At 35.7% G+C, this 22,454-nt stretch overlaps 1 protein-coding gene across 1 annotated transcript in view; it reads right to left on the reverse strand.

Moving 5' to 3' along the window:
• LOC134666598 (nose resistant to fluoxetine protein 6-like) overlaps positions 1–10,210 on the reverse strand; it is a 34,637-nt gene extending 24,427 nt beyond the window's left edge. Inside the window, exon 1 of the mRNA XM_063523811.1 lies at positions 9,886–10,210. Coding sequence (XP_063379881.1) covers positions 9,886–10,165 — 280 coding nt within the window. The 5' untranslated portion in view covers positions 10,166–10,210. The remainder of the gene's footprint in view (positions 1–9,885) is intronic.
• Positions 10,211–22,454: the final 12,244 nt, after the last annotated feature.

A 22,454-nucleotide genomic window follows, 5' to 3' on the forward strand; every position in this document is an offset into this window, starting at 1 on the left:
CAGTTTTTAATTGCTTAGTTGCAGTTTTGCACCAAACAATTTGTAACCGCAAATTGATATGCCAATTGCAGTTGTTGTTGTCACTAGTCAGGTTGACGCCACGCTACGGTGAAATGTGTACAATGATAAGTGATAAACATCACTGTTACCTGTTACTGGCTTTACAGGCGTATTCGGATTTCGAGATAATCACAAGATCTAGAGACGATTTAGAGATCAACTAGATCTACATTAAGTAGATATCGACTAGATGTGACTTGGATATCTAAGTCATTACTTGTCGAAATCGTTCAAGAGGACCTCCAGAATCGCGGAAACTTCAAATTTGACATATCTATCTTACAAATATCTTTAAATTATCCATATCGTAACGTTGAAGTCTAGTAGAAATCTAATTCATTTTTCGAATCGAGCCGTTAGTGGCCTATAGGTACATACATACTAACAGGGCAAGTTAAATAAAAGGTTGTAAAATAACCGGCCAAGTGCGAGTCGGACTCGCGCACGAAGGGTTCCCTACCATTAACCAAAAACAGCAAAAAAATCACGTTTGTTGTATGGGAGCCTCACTTAAATATTTATTTTATTTTGTTTTTAGTACTTATTTGTTGTTATAGCGGCAACAGAAATACATCATGTGAAAATTTCAACTGTCTTACTATCACGGTTCATGAGTTACAGCCTGGTGACAGACAGACGAACGGACATCAGATCAGACAGACGGACAGCGGAGTCTTAGTAATAGGGTCCCGTTTTTACCCTTTCGGTACGGAACCTTAAAAATTACGGCTGTAGCTTGAATCCACACAAAAAAATAATTCTAGGCAGAATATAGCGATGTGTGAAATCCAGTGCACGTCGTTTCAGAAAGTCCCAAGGCGTCAATGACCTTTGAATAACATTGGTATGTCAAATGTCATTCAAAAAGTGATAAGTAGAATGCCTGGCGCGTACGCTCTTCGGCGGCGTGTTTGGAATATACTGACAAGCTAAGGGGCTCCCCCAGCGTTAAAAATGGGGTTATTTAGACGGTGCGACAACTTGCATGCGATTTAGTTACATGCGATATTTTGTCGAAACAGACGTAAGAATAACGTGTATAATTTAATTTAAAATCTTATTTCTGAATTATTAGACAAGTACTAAAACTCTTATACCTACTTTTCTAAAGTTCCGTATCCGAAGGATAATTATCGGAATTAATATGTATAATGAGATCAATGTGGTGATGACCGTCTATAAGCGAAGACCGTCTACAAGCCCTTTCGTTGCTTTTAACTCTGGTATTTGTATACGTCTACTTTCAGAAGGTCGGTAGAGTAGAAGGAGTGAAGCTCTTCCTTCTTGGCTGTGTCTGAGCGACGTACGTATACAAATACGAGAGTTCTTGCCCTATTATATATGACGGTCTTCCAATCAATAAATTTTATACGCCGGTATTCCCCACATTTGGTAATTTGTCACACACCGACCTTACTATTGGTAATTTACTAAGTTTACGCGTCCGTTTGTCTGTCAGGTAGACAGTGTGCTGCAGTTTCCTAAAATATGTATTTTTGAAGTGAAAACTTCTTTAGCGGCGCTGGGCACTTTTTCAGGCGGAGAAAAAATTATAAACTCGAGACAGCGTAAGGCGATCACGTGACCGTAAGGTTTAGTTGGCCACTCATTTAGATGACATTTACATCAATAAAGAAAAACTCAATGACATTACATGAAAAAGGTTCTAATCTTGTACGGGTTGTACGGGTTATAGTGTTGGACTAGTCATTGAGTTTTCACTTCTGTCGGCACTCCCGGAGTGCAACCCGTTGTTTTTTTCATAAATATCGCCATTTTATGTTTCTTGACCAGACACGCAGTCTCCGATTGAAAGTAAGTTCTAAGGCGTCTATTACTTCAATTATTTAAGTATTACTGATTATGCAAATAATGCCTTGTCTTGTCTTTTTGCTTTCCTCGTCCCTATTTGATATGAAAAGTATTATTGTTTAACTCAGGTGAAACGTCCCTCCCTTTGTTAACAATCTTCTATACTAATAGCTTCAGTTGAGCCTATTGTGACGGAAGGGTTACTACGGAACCCTACACCGAGCATGGTCCGACATGCTCTTGGCTGGTTTTTTAATTATTTAATTATTAGTTGAATGGATTAAGAACATTCCTTCCAAAACTAAATGGTCCATAATAAACTAATCGTTTTAAGTAGGTAATTCTATTTTATCGAGCATACAATTACTTGCGTGTATTAATTGCATCTTAATAATAGCAAAAAAACAACGCACGCTCGTATCTATTAAATACTTCTATTATGTTTTAGTAATAAACTTTGCTTTGTTCATGTTTCGAGTGAAATACATAAACAAGTATCGACGTCTTGTATCATACACATACTCTAGCAAGAAAACTTACTCAGTAGAAAAAAACTTGAAATACTTACAAAATTCGTATGAAATTGGAAGACACTGTTCCTATGCGCATCCTAGGCGCTGACATTATTAAAATTTGCCGCCTTTTCTACTGCCAAAGCCATAGTTGGCATGAAGTAGGTAAGTATAGCTGCGTTTTCTGCTGACTGAATGCGGCTGAATGCGTAAAAAAAATGTTTTCAAACATAACTTGTAGCATTTATGCTCTATGAAAAGAACATCTAATATAAACTTTGAGATCCGCGAAAAACCAATTTTTATGACATTCCGACGCGCACACGATATATGCGCGGACTTTTAAAAGACAAGTTTCCAATTGATTATAAATAACCCCATTGGAAAGTCCAACTGCCGTATTCGAACTTCAAGATAATATTCACAAGAGACGACACGTATTAGATTCAGTCTAGATACGTTATAGTTTAGATATCAACTAGTTCTCTTTTGCAGCGCAATTCGGGCAACCAATGTCACTTTTACGTTAGATAGAGTAAGATATCTATTAGATGTGAATTAGATCTCTAAGTCATATCCTGTGGAAATCGTTCAAGAATCCCAGAATCGAGCAAATGTCAAATTTGACAGGTTAGATCTTAAACATATCGTTATCGTATCTTGGTGATGTCTAAAAGATATCTAATAGATGTCTATTTCAAAATCCGAATCGGGCCCCAAGTCCAAATTGGAAATATTAACATAAAATAAATATGCATGTATTTATAATATTGCGTCTAGCAAAAGATCACCGGCATACAGGTGATGGGTAAGTTGACCTTTAGTTGACTAAAAATAAAGAATTTTGTTTAAAGCATGGTTTTATTTAAATCAGCAGCTAAGCAGATTGTATTCTTACGACATACCTAGCATGTCTTCTTAATATGTTCAGTACGAGTAGGTAATACAAAATTAGACAATTCCAAGTAGGTATAATATAACGGTATCTTGTGGGTGGACGTCCTACGCTGCGCTTGCTTCCTTGGTACGAATCATAGACATAATATATACATAGACGGTGTCTCAGCGAGCTGTCACTGTTGCCACTTTTGTTTAGTGTACGATTAACAATTTAACACCACCTTGCTGTAGCCATGTCGATAAAGTCATATCGATAAACTATCGACATTTCTTACAATTTTAATTTTACTTCAAAGGTTTGACGATATCTAAAATGAACAAAAACGCTTTTATTCTTTATTGTGGTTATCAGATCACAATTTTATCGTCACGCCCCAGCAGGGAACCAAGAGAAAGTTCAGATATTTAATTAAAATACATAAATACCTACTAAGATATGTGTTCCGCAATAATTGAAATATTTTATTATATTCTAATATATTTATTATTCATTAGCATTTCAATTATGTATATGTTTAACGAAGATATTGAAGCTTCAATTAATAGCTATTTCGTTCCGCTGTGTAGCGTTTATCGATATATAACATGATTAAAATCGACTTTTCACATCCCTAAAAGAACACACATACACGCTTTTACGCACACATTCACAGCCTGGATGCATCAAAAAAGGCAACACTTGATTTGAAGTTCACCTTGTCAGCAGTAAAGAGCGAGGAGAGAGAAATGACCTGTTTGGCCCAAAGGTTAACTGGTAGAGAATGCCTTCTGGCATTAAGTTCGCCTTTTGTACAATTTTTACTGTGCAATCAAGTTTAAATAAATAAATAAATAAATGATACTAGTTGCTGCGCCGTCAAATAGAACAATAAACGTAGGGGCCTTGGTAGGTTCAAGGGGGAGGTCTATGTTCAGCAGTGGACGTCTTATGGCTGAGATGATGATGATGGTGATGATGATAACGGTATAGGTAAAAAGATTTATTTCGTTATTATTTTTGAAACAAAATAATCTATTTTGAATGAAGCATACATACAGTATATATTGAAGTTCGTTCTATCTGGGTATACTGAAAAAGTCGCAAGAAACAACAAGTAGGTAGTATAAAAAATCTCTAACCATGTAAATACTTTATTTTAAGGATATAAACATTCGTTAACATTACAGATTACAATCCAGCTTCGTTTTATTTACATTCTTGTATTCATCCGGCCGTGCGTGCTTGTAATACATAGTTTATTTGATTCAACAACAAAAATTGGTATGCGGTGAGTTTTTGCACGAAGGGAATTCCTAAGGATATTATTAGAACATTGACCACCATACATAGACATTCCTTAAATAAAACATAGAATACTTATTAATCGTCGCATAGGTTTTTGCAAAAGATTTAGGCTTTATTTCATAGCAATAACTTAAAAATAAATTGTGGGTAAAATGTAGATACCTTTATTTATATGAAAGGGTTATCCCTTCGACCGTTTTTAATAGGAGTTATTTAGCCATTTATATAAATAAAATGGCAAATCCCTCACTAATTCTTATGCATCCCAAAATAAAAGTGATCATAAATAGGAATCCTGGAATTAGTGCAATATTTTGGATATGTGTTGCAGACTGTATTTGTTGACTTTAGGCGATTCAAGCGAGCTTTTATAAATTCAACCATATAAATCATATAATCAACCAGTTATTGATAAATTACTAATTTGCAATTATTATTCTAGCTTCAATGAAAATTATATGTATATCTACCTATACAGGGCGTCCCACGGCTATGCCACATGGAGGGAAAGTAACCTAAATATTGTAGATGGAACATTTTCCTGAAAGAAGACATTATTTTAATTTAAAAAACAATTTAAACTGCATTCATAGATTTTTAAATAATTACATGGTTGAACCGGGAATCGTACCCGCTACACGAGAAAAAAAATCACCTGTAGCTTTATCATACCGATCGAAAGGCTTCATCATGAGGATTATTTTTTGCTAAATAACATAGTGTCAGAAATAAAAGGAAGCCCATGAATTTTAACATTTTTAATTCAAAATTAATCAATTTAGTTTATCAAATGCTCAAAATGAGTCTCATTCTGTTGAATACAAAGCCGCACTCTTTTGATTATTTCGTTCGATCATTACACCAAATGTTAAAATTCATGGTCTTCCTTTTGTTTCTGACAATTTGTTATTTAGCAAAAAATTATCCTTATGATGAAGCCCTTCGGTCGGTATGATAAAGCTACAGGGTGATTTTTTTCTCGTGTAGCGGGTTCGATTCCCGGTTCAACCATGTAATTATTTAAAAATCTATGACTGCAGTTTAAATTGTTTTATAATGTCTTCTTTCAGTAAAATGTTCCATCTACAATATTTAGGGTACTTTCCCTTCATGTGGCACAGCTGTGGGACGCCCTGTATATGGCATAATGTCACCCGTCTCATACGTATTTACAATTATTTAGCTAAATCTATGTAACACCGGGAAATTGATTTAAAAACCTGTCAGTGGAAATTGCTAAATAATCTACTGTCTATAATATAACGCGAGGAAGTTGATGATTGATGATGAGTGGAAATTGCTAAGCGAGCGAGGTGTCCATAATGAACCGAACACAACTTTATTGTTAAAAGAAGAAGAGTTGGTTCAGGTCATTATGTAAAACTTTAGCTACATCTGCTGCTGATGAATACTGTATCTAAGATAAACAACGGCAAGGTGGATCAAGGCCAAGTAAGTCAAATGTTGTAAAATTGTGTTTTCGTAGAGAAAGCTAGCGTTAGTCACAAATGTGGTAACTACATAATTTACTAATGTCCCGGTACAGGTGTTAAATTAAATTTAAATGAATCCTACTTTTATTGAGGTAGGAACTAGAACTAGATAAACAACTACACTCAAAAAACAAGAAAACTGGACAAGTGCGGGTCGGGCTATGGCAAATAGAGGGTTCCGTATCTTATTATACGACAAAAAGCGGTCCATCAAAACAACGTAAGAACACTAAGGGTCGGTTGCTCCAAAGCGCCTGTCACCGTTAAAGCGTTCGCTAAATGTTATAGTATGGGAAGTTTCCTGCTATACTGCTGCTTGACATTAATTTGTCAGTTAAAATGTGGTTGGTGCAACTGGCCCTAAAAACTTATATCGAATCGTTCTTACGTTGGTAAAAATCGGTCAGAATAGAAAATTTCTAAACAATTTGAGATTTTATTCATGTGGTAATAAAATACCCAGATTAAAAATATGAATTACCTTTACAATTATATTATTCTTTACATATGACCTCTGGATTTTATGAAGTATAATACACCGGCAACTTTGTTGCATTAGCCGCATGCGTGACTGACAAAGATCAGACCGCGAACATCGAATCCTTTTAGTGTATCTTTAAACTCTTTAAATAATTCTTTACTTTAAAATTTTGTATTTCTTTTTAAGAATTACAAAAATATATAATTTTTTTTGTATTTATTTTTGGTTCAGACCAATTCCGAAACGGATAATTAAGGTTTTAAATTAACTTGGCAAGTAATATCGTCTTCCGCCACAAGTACATACCAACAAGGAAATATCTAAAGCTATAATACATTCGTAAAAAAATAATGAACAGTACGGAACCCTCGGTCGGCGAGTCCGACTAGCGCTTGTCTGGTTTTTTACATTAACTCATGCATTTCCTATCGTTGAGCACCATATGATGAAGCAAACTACTGATGAAGCCCATAAATTTATGAAGGAAACGCCGTTATAAACACTGTATTCTTATCGTGTTTTGGCTCATTGTAATTGCCTTGAGATGCAGTAAGAGTTTATGTGATTCGAGCTGATTCGAGAGGCATCTTAAGCTGTTTTGTAAAATCGTTTTTTTTTTAAATGAAATTGAAATTATTTATTTCAGGCACAGATTCCATATAGTGTTAGTACAAAAAATATAATTTGTTAGTCTACAATGTGTAATAGAATAAATAAATACCTAAAACTACTAATAAGTATTAAGTAATTAATATTATTGGCAACCTATTATTTATCAACACGTAGGTAATGGAATGGTATGGTAACGGTACGAGTCATTGATATGCATCTACCTGCACCCCCCACATCTAGCGTCTTTCGAACGTCGGCGTCTGGTCAGCGCTATGGAAAATGACGTCGCTGCGCAGTTGCGTCGACGTTGCGTCGAGCAGCGGCCATAGAGTTGTAGACGCCGACGCTCGAAAGACGCTAGATGTGGGGGGGGGGCCTAAGGTAAAAGGCTGTTTGTACGTTTGTATTAGGATGCGTCATTGTTTTTTTTCGATCGCCTATCTTGTCGAAATTAGATGCGATCACACGGCAACGCGCCGCGTCTCGCGATCAATCGCGACATGTTGCATCAATGGGTCCGATTCGGATTTTGAAACAGACATCTATTAGACATCTTTTAGACATCACCAAGATACGATAACGATATGTTTAAAATCTAACCTGTCAAATTTGACACTTGGGCGATTCTGGAGATACTCTAGAACGATTTCCACAGGATATGACTTAGAGATCCAATTCACATCTAATAGATATCTTACTCTATCTAACGTAAAAGTGACATTTGCCCGAATTGTGCTGCTAAAGAGAACCAGATGATATCTAAACTATAACGTATCTAGAATGGATCTCGTACGTGTCGTCTCTTGTGAATATCTTGAAGTTCGAATACGGCAGAATATATCCTGGTCAGTTATCACAAGGTCAGTAAATATACGATATTGTTATTATTACCAACACGCATTCCGCATAGGTAGCTATTGTTATGGGCATTATTTACGTATGCATTAATTTTGCAATTAGGTAACATAATGTCATTCAACCTATTGCATACATTTACAACTCATCAGCATATTAACACGGGTATAATCCATGCATATTATTTAATAATATACTATTAAAACTGAGTAAGGTGTATGATGGAACCGTAAGTATCCAAAACTAATTTACCTCTACGTTTCGGTGGTGTATGTTTATGTGGTCAGGAAACGCCAGCAGCGTGCTAGGTACATTTTTAGCCGGGTACCTATGGCCTAATAGCATATAATGCTCTTAATTTTTATATTTACCTAGTTATAAGTTTGTAAATTTCTGTACCTATTTACATTTCATTTAGTGATAAAATAATAATCCTTGTGGTCAGTAGAGCGAGGCTAAAAGGTCACCAATACTTTGAAATCACTTTTGTTAGGAATATTTCAGAGATTCCGAAGGGGATATGATACTCTTGCCGCATCGTGTAATGAAGCTCTTGAGCGCTAGCAGATGGGTTGAAACTGTCGACGGTTCTAAAATGTGATATGTTTGTATTTTATTCATCATACCATAAACCAATAAATAATATTTAGTTACCAAATTATTGATCTGGTTCTTTTTGCCCCCGCACTGATCCTGTATGCCTTTAACAATCCGGGTTCATATATCCAACCGTCACCCGGCTTTCTTTACCCGTATTCTGAATATCTGGTGTACAGTTAAGAACTAATTAAATTTAATACAGGAAAAACAGGAGCATACTACCGTTGTCGTATAAGACTCTTTTTTGTCCAAAACGTTCATTCTCATTACTTAAATAGTTTTAAGTAGTGGGCAATTAAATAGCCTATGATCTAACGACATAAAATTGTATACCTAAAGGCCCTGCCGGCCTAGCCAAGGTCACAATCGCTATCGCTTCGACAACGAAAAGCATTATGTCTCTCTATCACTCTTCCATATTAGTGCGACAGTGACAGTTGCGTTTCGATCGCTACGGAGCGTAAGCGATCGGCATCTTGGCTACGCGGCCTGGGCCCAAACGTAGATCAAAAATACCGTAGGTATATTACACCGATTAAGACTTAGTTCTGTGGAATTTTGTGTTATGTTAAAATAATTTAAGTACCTAATATTAATATTTTTTGTATAGATCAAATATTTAGATAAAATAAAAAATCGACTACCTCATATCATAATATGAAGGTATTTAGAAAATATGTCAGAAAAATGATACATTTATATTTCGTAAAGAAGTGAATTGATGTTGTTATCCGAAAGATTAATCATTTCGTAGTTAATAGGCTAGTTTTATACATAAAGATGACACTTCGTTTAATCAATGAATGGAATACCCAACAAGATGAGAAAATGTAAGTACATATATGTAGATATCAACATTGTCATTGATAATATATCAACAATGCGTATTCTATGAATGCATAAATTATTTGGGTACTCTTAATTTTTCATGCAGTTTTGTATTGGACACCTTGGCCTATTTCACTTAAGCGTGAAATTACCTATTAGATGCATTGTTTACGATTATTCTCTCACAATCAGTATTTTTAACATCACTACTAACTTCACTTGTACATTGTATCTTTAGGTATTTAAATAAAAGTAAACAAATAATTTGTACATTATAGTTGTAACATTTATTGGTTAACCCACTGAACGACCTGACTTTAACCTACATTATTTGATACTGTAATGTTTTCATCTACCCTCAACTATAAGGAGCCATTTGAGGGTAGATTTTGTTTACTTTCATTTACATACCTAAAAACAAATGATTAAATAGAAAAATCGACGTACTTTTCAAAGCCCATAGCTCCAGCTGCTCCAAGCCCTCCAGGTATAACTGGCTGTCCCTGCGGCACAGCTCGCTGGTCCCGTTGGTGGGCACCACGACCCTCGGGAACCGATCCCACAGCTCCAGCACCCCCACACTCTCAACTTGCCGCCTGACATTGAAAAACGTCCTGTTTAGAATACTGTCGTTAAACTCTGGCAGGGTAAGTTCGATGCAGTCGCGCGCGCAAGTTAAAGTTACAATTAAGGTTAGTGCGGCAAGCACGCTCCCGCGAGCGGCCATGGCGATGTCGGTATAAACAGTGATCGCAGCGGCGGTGCGCGCGAGTTTAACTAATGAACTATTTATTTTGACGCGACAATGACATCTGCAGGCCTTATTCACTAACGACGCAACCGACACCAGTATCGTAGTAATGTTTGTCATTTTTAGACGATGGTTTATGTTTGTTGTGTAATTAAATATAGTTAGGTCGCATGTCACGGCTGGGGTGGTATGGTAATGACTATTATAATTTTGGTGATAAACGATTGTTTTAACCGACTTCGAAACAGGAGGAGGTTATGAAAGTTTCAGTTAAGACCATAGGTCGGACTGTACTCATAATTTCATCTGTTTTTACATGGTTACAAATTTGAAAATGGCACAATGGGATTTTATTTTGCGTTTCCCTTTTCAAGTTTGCCGAAAATAACCGAAAAAATATTAGCATGGATTAGGTTTTAAAGATAAAAACCTAATTCATGCTAATATTTTTTCCCATGTTATTAATTTAATTTAATTTATTCTCAACAAAAGTATAACGTTCATAATGACACTCCAGCACTTTGTTATATTCAAATCGGTGCAAAGTTATAAGGCGTCTCACAGACTTACTGCACGCAGTAACAGTATTTTGTTTTTTTTTCTCGCATATTTATAGTAGAAATCAGAGTGTTAATTTTACTATATGCCTCGCTATACGTACCTATAATGTGTTACATTAATAAAAAAAATAGTGGGAAATATTTATGTTACCGGTTTAGATAGTAATATGTAATACGCGTGTGACACTTAAAAATCGCACTTTGAAAATGCACCCATAAATATCAACATTACAAGCAAACGGGAGTACCTTCGCAGCGCTAGAGGTCTTCAAAAATAATTATTTTTAAAAATTCTAAAATTTACCTTAAATCAAATCAAGTTATTTATCTCCATCATTTTCATTAATTCTAGTGCATGAATATTTAGCGATCAAAATACGTACCTACCTACCTAACTATAGGTATGTCTCACCCAAGACAGTATTTTTTCCACTTTTAAATTTATTCTAAGTTTTTATGGGCCACAGGCCTGAAGTAAAGAATTATTTAATTTAAAAGAATTATTTAATTTATAGGAAACCTCCTTCAGTTTTAGGATGTTGAGATTTAATAAGCATATAAATAATAATAAAAGAAAGCTAGACATCTTACCTTTTTTCAATGGACGCTCTCCTAGATCTTATCTTAATTAATATACTATCTTAATCTTTCACGGCAAGAAAGTATAATGGGTCAAATAATTTATTTTCCTTATTTGCTGTTAATAAAGTAATTACTTACTGCGTTTTCTTTAACGATGGACAAAGGTCATTTTGTCAACTGTCTAGTCCAGCGGTTGGCAACCTTTTAGAAGCTAAGGGCCACATAGCAGTTATCGAAGTGGACGCGGGCCGCAAGTAAGAAGCGATAGTGTCTGATAAATTCATAAATATTAACAAACTTTGTTAATATTTATGACTTTATCAGACATTATCGTTTGTCAATATTACAGTATACAAAATAGCCTGGGAGGCTCGCGGGCCGCAAGTGAGAGATTCGCGGGCCGCATGCGGCCCTCGGGCCGCCTGTTGCCGACCGCTGGTCTTGTCAGCTTGACCGCCACCAGTAATTAACCTTTGGTATAACGATTATTGGTTTTGGAAGGTACAAGAGATTTAATAAATTTTCTTTATGATAGTGAAAAAATGTTAAACGAATCTATTTAGTATAACTTAACTCTTATCTTACTATGAATTAATACAGTACCTCTTATAGTATTTTACAAAATTGTTCATTTAAATGATTTGAAGCATCAATCAAGACCTACCCAAAAGATTTGTAAATGTTCGTACCGTAACATAGTAATACAGGTAGGTACCAAAAAACTTTTAACAAAAATGCCTACTTTATTTACATGTATGTATACACATGTCATGTTTGCAATATACCGGCTGACTATATTACTTTCAATATATTTAATAAACTTAACAAATATTACCTCCTTGGTTTTTGAAGACAATTCATTCACGTTTCTACATAAAAAATACATTGTTAAAAATTGGGATATGTAACTTGGAGATGTAACCCTTGGAACGCGAGTCCGATTCGCACTTGACCGGTTATTCTATTATATAGGTAACTAGTATATATTTATACATACATATAGTTACTATTACCGGTGTTGCCAGCGACCCTACAGGGTGGACTACCGCGGCCTTCAGTAGGTCAATCCTCCTTGTAGGTAGAAGAACCTAGTAGAAGAAAGATAAACTAATATAGTTAGGTATTACCAAAGAGAATAGATAGTATAGAGGGCTATTGCCAAACTAAATTTTGTAGTCACGGTACATTACATTACACACGATTAAAACTTAAAATAAAATTGAAAATGTATAAATCAATCAAAATATGTTTACGGATAAATGATTTTTAATTTTTATTATTCCATACTAACCCATGTTCTTTCACTGATATGTGTTAAAATTGTTAAATATCAAACGGTGTCGTCAACGCCATCTAGCCGAGAATAGGCCAAAGGTGTGTGCGCCATCTATTCGAGAATGACTTTTTCTTGATTTCCGAGGCACGTTTTTTTTCTTAGACTTTATTTATCTTATACAGAGTTATATATATCTCTGGTATTACCATATGACTTCAGCAAATAGCTGCCTCCTGCTCGATTTATTAGTATCTATAAGCACTTCATCTGTACCTACCTACTTAAACTAGACGCGGTATCACGGTCGCATTTTTATCACCTGACATGCCATGCGTCGCTTTCGCACTTACATATTTGTTAGAACGTGACAGGTATGGTGACAAAATAATAAAGAATCGATCATCCTACAGTGCTAATTAAAAAAAATACAGAAAGCGAAACATTGGTTGCCTCGGCCCGCTCCGACCCTTATGCACAGTAGCCAATTTGATTTGAGCTACTAACTTGATTATGCAGGGTCGTTAGTCTGCAGATTATCCTAGTAAATCTGCAGATTATTTAGTTAATGTACGAAATGAGAATCGATCCATTTTAGCTGGCTCTTCCAAATAATCTGCAGATTGACAAGTTACATAATTGATTTTGGTGCATTAGTAAAATTAGATACGTACTGTTTTAGTATGGAGTGCATAATACACTATAACTAGATAACCTGACTAATCTGGAAGTAACTGTACGATATGTATTTTATTTATTTTTAGCACACATACATACACATTAAAATTGTAATCCACTAAATTGTACCTTACAAATGTAAAAAAACGCTTTATTTTGTTGACATTAGTTTTACATAGTCTTTCTATTTTTAGTTATTATCAAGAAATATTAGTTTTAAGCCACATCTTTTGTTTTTATTATATATTAGCTTTAAAAGCAAACGAGAAAAAAAAATTGAGAGGATACACTGTAGTTGAGGCTGCGTAACAAGTTCTAGTCTAGGAATGAGAAAACAAAAATAAATACGTAATTGACTCGTATCCTCGCTTACTTGCTTTTTACTGGTTAGCATTCCAGAGAAGTCATTGAAATGGCTGTTTAGAATAGCCTTCGGGCCTCCATACAGGTTCTCCAACCCTTCGGCACGGCACTAAGGACCATACCATAATTATACAACTTTACGATATGGGGGGCAACTCCCGATATTGCTAAAAAAAGTCAACATTGTGGCTACCAGTTTCGCACTGACATAAACGCTAGCGTGACTGTAACTTATTTTCTGTCCATCTCGCTGGTACTCACATTATATTAGTGCGAGCGAGATGTATAGAATGTAAATTACGTATAAGTTGGCGTATCAGTGTTGACACTGTCAGTGACTCATGGTACGGGTACCTGTCCGTAAAAAACATCGTCTATTCAATTAATTCGCGTAAATTGATTTAACAGCAACATATGTATAATAACTTTAGTAATACTTGATTGCAAAATACAAAATTTACTTTCACGAATTTTCAATTTAATTAATACCTGTCATAATTAGCAGTATGTATTATATGGGTAATTAGGCTTTTTTCGCTATTGTATCTACATAAACTGCGAAACATCTAACAAAGTTTTGTAACAAAGTGTTCATCCAGGATGACTCACGTGTCCGGACCAGGGCCGGGACGAAGCTCCCGGCGTTAGATTTTCTATGGAAAGTACCACTTGATCACCGATCAGCTGTCATCGAAAATGTGTCGGACGCCTCGGCCCGGGCACGGCCCGGTCTAGCGTGAGTCAGCCTTAGGTTCTCTAGGTCCATAAATACCTCTTATACACGCAAAGATGCTCAAGACCCTTATTCCGGGCCTATTAACTAGCTCCTCGGTACCTCCAGCCATGTTGTCCTTAGTAACCACGTGTATAAAAGCTGTGGGGCCAGGAAACACGCGATTGAAGTACCTTTGAGATACTCGTAAATAATTGCAGCGATGAGAAGATTAATATCGGCGCGCTTCGGGAAATGAATTAGACATTCACTCTAGCAAAAAGAATAGATAGTATAGAGGGGTCCTGTTATTGTTAATTTTGTAGTCACAGTAAATTTACTGCCATCTATCGACACACGACTAAAACTCAAAATGAAAACGTATAAAATTATCAAAAGAATGTATGCATATGGATAAATGATTTTATTATTTTTATATAATTTTGATCCATGTTCATTCACTGATATCTATGTGTTAAAATTGTTAAATATGAAACGGTGTCGTCACGCCATCTAGCCCAGCATAGGCTAAAGGTGTGTGCGGCATCTATCCGAGAATTTAACTTTTTTGCCGTTTAACGTCACATATCTTTACTATTTCATATCTAGTGAATCTCTAATTCATTTCCCGAATCGCGCCGTATATGTGTAAAAGTCTAGTCAAAGGTCCTACTTTTTCGCTTACCATAAGGACGAGATTTGCTTGTATTTTTATACAAATAACCTCTCAAAGCGTCCTTATGGCAAGGACTCTAGGTGAAAACCGCATGAAAATCCGGTCAGTAGTTTTGGAGTTTATCGCGAACATACAGACAGACAGACGCGGCGGAGGACTATGTTTTCTAAATGTGATTTGAAACAAAGTTTACGAGCATTGAAAATAAAAAAAGTGCCTTAACTTTAACCTTATTATAAATTTATATTTATACAATAGTTTTTTTTCCGAGCTCCACAATTGCAGTTAAAAATAGGTAACGAGCAGGTAGGCAACATTATTATTATTGCATGGTGAATACGTATTTAATTGAACTAAAAATATGTTATTTCTTAAACCTATTAAATATAATTTTGCGGTGCGGATTAAAAATAATAAAGACACTTATCAACGGCAAAAAATATTAATTGTTCTACCTATGTAAGGTCAACATTATTTTAGGTACATACCTACCTACTCTTATGTTGTGTTTATTGTCAATAACTTTCCGTAATAATTAACTAAACAATTAATTTACACGTTATTCATAATTTCCCAATAAATTTAAAAATATATCCGTGACCCTAGGTTTTAAACAATACATATGTTGACTTTATAATAGAACATTGCGTACTTAGGTGTTCATTATGGACGTAGCGCACAAGGCCGGATACTCGCCGCGTATTCTTATTGGCGGTTCATTGAGTCCATTAAGCCGCTGTCACATGACCTCGAGAACCATAACAAGTATGTATGATCGGAGACCCACTTATGATGGCTTTAACTTGCCCGTGCTTGGTGAGAGTAATCACAGCCGTAAGTATAGGTCTAAGAAAAAACGTCACGCACTGGGCTCTTCATTGTCATACATCGTTATCGCGGGAGCAAATATAAATTTATTAAAGAAGTGGTAAAACAGACTGCCCGTTTAGTAAAAACAGACCTTTCTGCCTACACATTATAAGCCTCCAAGAAGTTCATCATACATAGCACGAAGTTTTTGTTGCATAATGTTCATAAATCTTGCTTTACACTCTGTTAGTAAATAATGACCCGGAATCGACATATCAAATAAATATTCATGATTTATTTTGTACAACATTATTTAATTTTTGTTGATCTTAAGTGATTTTCGTAATATACGACATAAATTTTCTCTATGTTTTCTACTCTTAATCTGCGGCGTCGTGCAGTAAATATCCATTTTAATTGGCTAAATGATCTTTCGACTGCTACTGTTGTAATGGGTGCGTTTTTAAAACGACGGAAGTAATCAAATGTAGAACGATATATCGTTGAATCTAGTACTATCTCCTTCTCCGATATCAGTTCACACATTTTTTTCATAACTTCATATCCGGCATTTTTCTGCAAAACCACTTTGAACTTTTTTAAAATCTGTTTTCCATCTTTATTCAAAATTCATTTGGATATATGTTTGTATGTATTTTGTACTATGGTCAAACTTTCACTAAGAGATAGATTTTGGCACTGCAGTTTATTTATAGCATCTGGTATTACTTGCAGATACTTTGCTATGAAATTTACATCTTTTCGAACTTTTGCACTGAGTAAAGATTTTTTTGCTTTGACGATGCACTGTGCGTCTGAATTACGAAATGTGTCTATAACGCTTTTTATTTCATCAAAATACTTGTTGTAGTAAGTGGTAGCCTCGATCCATGTTCCCCAGCGAATAATTGTTGGGTTTGGAGGCAAAGGAATTCCATTAAACATTTCTCTTAATGCTTTTACTCTTTTCGGAGATTTGCGAAATACTTTCTTTACATTTGAAATTAATAGGTTAACTTCTGGAAAAAGAACACGAACTTGATCGGCAACTCTGTTAAGAGCATGGGCTAAACATGTAACATGGACAATGTTCGGAAAAAGTGTTTTCAAATTTCTGCCAGCTTTCAACATATACCCCACACCATCAGTCAATAACAACAACACCTTGTCATGCTTATTGTGACCAGGGCCCCACAAATCATCCAGGGCATTTTTTACAGTATTAGTTATACTGATATTGTTCGTTTCATTTAAACATTTGCTTGACAGCACGTGTGGAGTTCCAACATCATCTTCAAGCATAGCACCTACTATAACGTTAGCGATTTGACGACCTATAGCATCTGTGGTTTCATCAACACTTACATATATATACGCGTCTTTTAATTCGTCTCTAATTATATCCATCTCTTTGTCGTATAATTCATTCACGCAAGTCTGCCTCAGCAAACATTCTGAAGGGACCTGAACAGTTTTTTCAAATTTTCCAGATACACAATCTTCAATGAAATTTTTAAATACAGGGTTCTCTATTTGAGACCACGGTATGTTACAGCTTACTAGAAATTTTGTCAGTTCCAACCTAAAATCTTTTTTGAGAGAAGTGTGTCTTTCAGAGTTAAAATGACGTTTCACGGAAGATTTAGTTTTACAAAAACTAATATTGCACTTCGAGCAAAATAGATTTGTATCGCGAGCCTCTAGCTCAGGATAATCCTGTATAAACAACCCCACAAATTCATCACATGTTATTTTCCTTCGAGGCATTTTAAAGGCAACTTCTATTTGATTATGTTGTTACAAACAAAGAGCATATAATCACTACGTTTTAAGAGTCGGCACTCTCGAACAATCCTCGAACCGAATTATGAACGTACATATCCCAACACACCAAATACAGGCTTAAAGATCTCGCATCCAGGCCATAATTGTTAAAAAAAGAAAAACCACACAATACTACCAACACAAAAAAAACAACGCTAGGGCTCGACACTTCCAGTACCTACTGTTTATCGATATCGATAAATGTGCGATACGTGCTGCTGTATTTACCTACTGTACTACCTATTAATAAAATAAAAGAACATTATATATATATAAACAATTTTATTTTACATGATAAAAATAACAAGTTTATTATTCAAGTAGGCATATTACAATATGCTGAATTCGCGCGCATTCTTTTTTAATCTGGTCCCTTTTTATTGAAGGCACTGGATGGAGAATGATTTCCACAAATGAACTTGTTTCCATTCAGCTTTTGAATAGGTAAAAAAATACGCCAAATCCTCATTTCCTTTTCCTCAGCTTTGCCCATAATCGACATCTGAAATAAAGAGATTATCGATAAAATTGGTCGTACACTATTCATGTCATAGGTTACTTAGTTTTTTACTTAAAAATACTTTATTCACAAAATATTTTCGTTTTAATCATGGATTGTACACGACTAAAACTAATTAAATTAGTAACTGTTAACGACTCAAAGTAAAAAATGAAAATATTGCATAAAAACATCAGTTTACCGACCTGTTCGGATCAAGTTGGAAATTTGGCCAAAAATGCGTCAGTAGTTAGTCTTCTTACACACCCACTACAAACTTCACATTTCCTTAAAGATTTGGCCCCCATTTAAATAACAGCTAAAGTTATTTTACCAATTACAATAAAAAATAACCACGTATTTTCACGTTCACGACAATTCAAATGACGTTTGACGTTTTACTACCAATCATACCAACCTAAAGAAAAGTAAGTATAATACGTCTATGTTAAAAGCAAGTATGGTATGTGCCACCAAAATGCAACAGCAGTCATTTTAATTCGATAAGATTATTTCTATGCCTCAATGTTGGTAACAAGGGCTTTCATAATTTATCAAAGTATGGGGTGTCGATGGGCTGGTTACAAATAAAGATCAGTCAAGATTGACAAATGTCTAAATTGACTGATAAGGTTGCGTACCTAATAGGTAATCTTTTTAAGTACCAATCAAGTCAAGTATGGAGGTAAGATAGCATTGATATTCAATAAAATAATTATACATTTTAAGGTCGTAGGTATAAACGTTTCTCTATACGAATGTCATTTCTGTTTTTGACTGTTTTTTATAATCTTTCAGTATTGTCAAATCGTATTTGCTCCCGCGTTAACGATGTATGTTCATTGTATGTATTTTGATTTGAGATGACATCTCTGACAAAAAAAGATTGTCGTGCACATGAAATTTGGAACCCTGAACAAGTGAACAATCCAAAAAAATTGACCTTAGACTTACAGCCGGGCTGGAGCATGATTGGGGCGAAAGTATCTCGTCTATATAGATTACCTGTCTTTTTCTAACTGTAGAGGGACGGGTAGTATATCTCGCGGCGAGATACTCGGCTCGATTCTGAAAATGTATTAGATCTCTACTAGACCTCAACAAGTTACGATATGGATAATTTAAAGATATTTGTAAGATAGATGTGTCAAATTTGACGTTTCCGCGATTCTGGAGGTCCTCTTGAACGATTTCGACAAGTTATGACTTTAGATATCCAAGTCACATCTAGTCGATATCTAATGTAAATCTAGTTGATCTCTATATCGTTTCTAGATCTTGTGATTATCTCGTTTCCCGAATACGCGTGACTGTCGCGCCAATCATGTGCTTGGCCTATATAGAGCTCTAAGCTGCAGGCTGCTAAAGTTGCTAAGAAGATATACAGGGTGATTCATGAGACGTGAGCAGGACTAATCCTGCACACTCAGTAACTGATAATTGATCGATCACCGTCGTATTTAGGTGAAACAACCACACTTTTTCCTATTTTTTTACTTTTTGGCGAGGGCAAATTAAATTCCGTACAATCATGGTCACCCTACAAGACCTAATTAATAAACGTAAAACCTCTTTAACCGTAATGACAGCATTATGATTACGAAGAAAATAAACTGTCAAACTTGAGTGAGATACGAGTTTTCAAAAGTAACCAGACCGTGATGACATTCAATTTGACACAGAATATCGGTAGTTTAGTATTCTAATTGTAGGGTGACCATGCATGTCGTAAATAAATTTATAACTTTTTTTTTTCAACACGCCTAGAAAATTAACGTTAACCTCACTAATACTGATACGAAACAGTTGCTTATAATTTAAGAAATGCGCAGTATTAGTCCTGCTCATGTCTCCTGAATCACCCTGTATAGAGCTCTATAGAGCTCTAAGCTGCAGGCTGCTAAAGTTGCTAAGAAGATATATAGAGCTCTATAGAGCTCTAAGCTGCAGGCTGCTAAAGTTGCTAAGAAGATATATAGAGCTCTATAGAGCTCTAAGCTGCAGGCTGCTAAAGTTGCTAAGAAGATATATAGAGCTCTATAGAGCTCTAAGCTGCAGGCTGCTAAAGTTGCTAAGAAGATATATAGAGCTCTATAGAGCTCTAAGCTGCAGGCTGCTAAAGATGCTAAGAAGATATATAGAGCTCTATAGAGCTCTAAGCTGCAGGCTGCTAAAGTTGCTAAGAAGATACTGGGACTCGTTCCACCAGTAGCTATGCAGTGTGGAAAGATAAGTCGGGCCCTGGAGGGAAACTACCTTAAATCCTTAAGCTGGCTCATTTTACTTAAATAAGACATTCCTTTATTTATAAAAAGAAACAAAACTGCATTCAAAGTTTTTCTAAAACTCGCTTGCCTCGCCCGGGACTCGAACCGACTAAAAATTCTAAAAAATAAAAACTCGTAATTTTATTCTGCTAGTCAAAATAGAAAAGAACTTTGGATGCAATTTTGTTTCTTTTTAAAAATAAAGGAATGTCTCCTTTAAGTAAAATGAGCCTGCTTAAGGGTTTATTAAGGTAGTTTCCCTCCAGGGCCCGACTTATCAATAAATACTTTTATTAAAAAATATCATATTAAAGCAAGTCGAATTTGCCTACGTTTGGTAAGTACCTACAAGTATAATAAATTTACATTTCTTCAATCCTCAATTGTCATGATATATAAATTACAGTTTACAACTAAGCTGACATAAAAGTATGTCATCATTTAGGACATAAATAATATAGTCAAGAAATACGTCATATCATTGTTTTCTGCTTATTCATGGTTGGTTTTAGAAATAATCTGCGGTTTAACTGAGGCCGTTCGTAAAAAGTTATTTATTATTTACTTATTGATTTTGATCAGCCTATGGCCTATCATCGGCGAAACGAAAGCGCACAGACTTCGCTGGTTCGGTCACCTACTCAGAATGGGAGAGGATCGGGCTGTCAAGAAGGCGTTCTTGGGACGACCGACTGGTAGCCGTCCGGTGGGTAGGCCCAGGTATCGCTGGGAAGACAGTGTGGCGGCGGATCTGCTTCAGCTTCGCGTCAGTAACTGGCAGGAAGTTGCGCAGGATCAGGACAGGTGGCACGCTCTCGTTTCGAAGGCCAAGATTCTCTTTGGATCGCTGAGCCAAAATAGTTAGTTAGTTAGTTAGTTAGCCTATGGACTGTTTCAAGCTACCTCTTCAAGAAAATCACCTAGTTACTATTACCTCGGTTATAACCGTCTGAGGAACTCCTATAGGAGGCTGATACGCTGGTGACAATGTTAACTATCTTGTTGATTGATCCCACAGAAATGTATTCAAACTAAAACACATCAAAATACATCTCCAGTCACATTACAATAAATACCTATAAACTAACTTATATACTAAAACTACAAATATTTGGTTGATTGATTGAAGTGAATTGAAATTTTATGCACCTACTTATTCAATCGAATTTCCATCTGCTCTGTGATAAATCATCATCATAATATCAGCCTTTTATCGCCCACTGCTGAGCATAGGCCTCTCTTCGAGTACACCACTTATCCCAGTCCTGAGCCAATCTGCTGTATTCGAACTTCAAGATATTCACAAGAGACGACACGTATTAGATCCATTCGAGATACCTTATAGTTTAGATATCAACTACTTAGTTCTCTTTTGCAACGCAATTCAGGCAACTAATGTCACTTTTACGTTAGATAGAGTAAGATATATATTAGATGTGAATTGGATCTCTAAGTCATATCCTGTGGAAATCGTTCAAGAGTATCTCCAGGATCGCGCAAATGTCAAATTTGACAGGTTAGATCTTAAACATATCGTTATCGTATCTTGGTGATGTCTAAAAGATATCTAATAGATATCTATTTCAAAATCCGAATCGGGCCCATAGTCATCCAGAAGTGACCCGCAATTTTCCGAATCCACCCGACGAAACAACGGATGCCAGGCACTTCTTTCGTCTGAAAGCGGCCACCATTCCGTTAACATTTTGGCCCACCTGCCATCACTTCTGCCTGGCAACATGTCCCCATGTATCTGTGCTAAGTACTCGTAGGTATGTTCAAATGGAAAAACATCAGTCATATACAACTATGTACATAATAATTGCGTAACCGTCTTCGTGTCATCAATGGTTAAAATTAAATGATTAGGTAGATTATATACCATCGTCGTAAGAATAGTTTGCGTGGAAAGATTACTGTCCAATAGATCCCGCATGCACTATGATTCTCATAGGAACTGTTCCTAAGCATTTCCTAAGTAAATTATTGTACCGCCATGTTCCTTATCTTCTAGGATATCT

Source organism: Cydia fagiglandana, chromosome 8, assembly GCF_963556715.1.
Source record: "Cydia fagiglandana chromosome 8, ilCydFagi1.1, whole genome shotgun sequence".
NCBI lineage: Eukaryota > Metazoa > Arthropoda > Insecta > Lepidoptera > Tortricidae > Cydia > Cydia fagiglandana.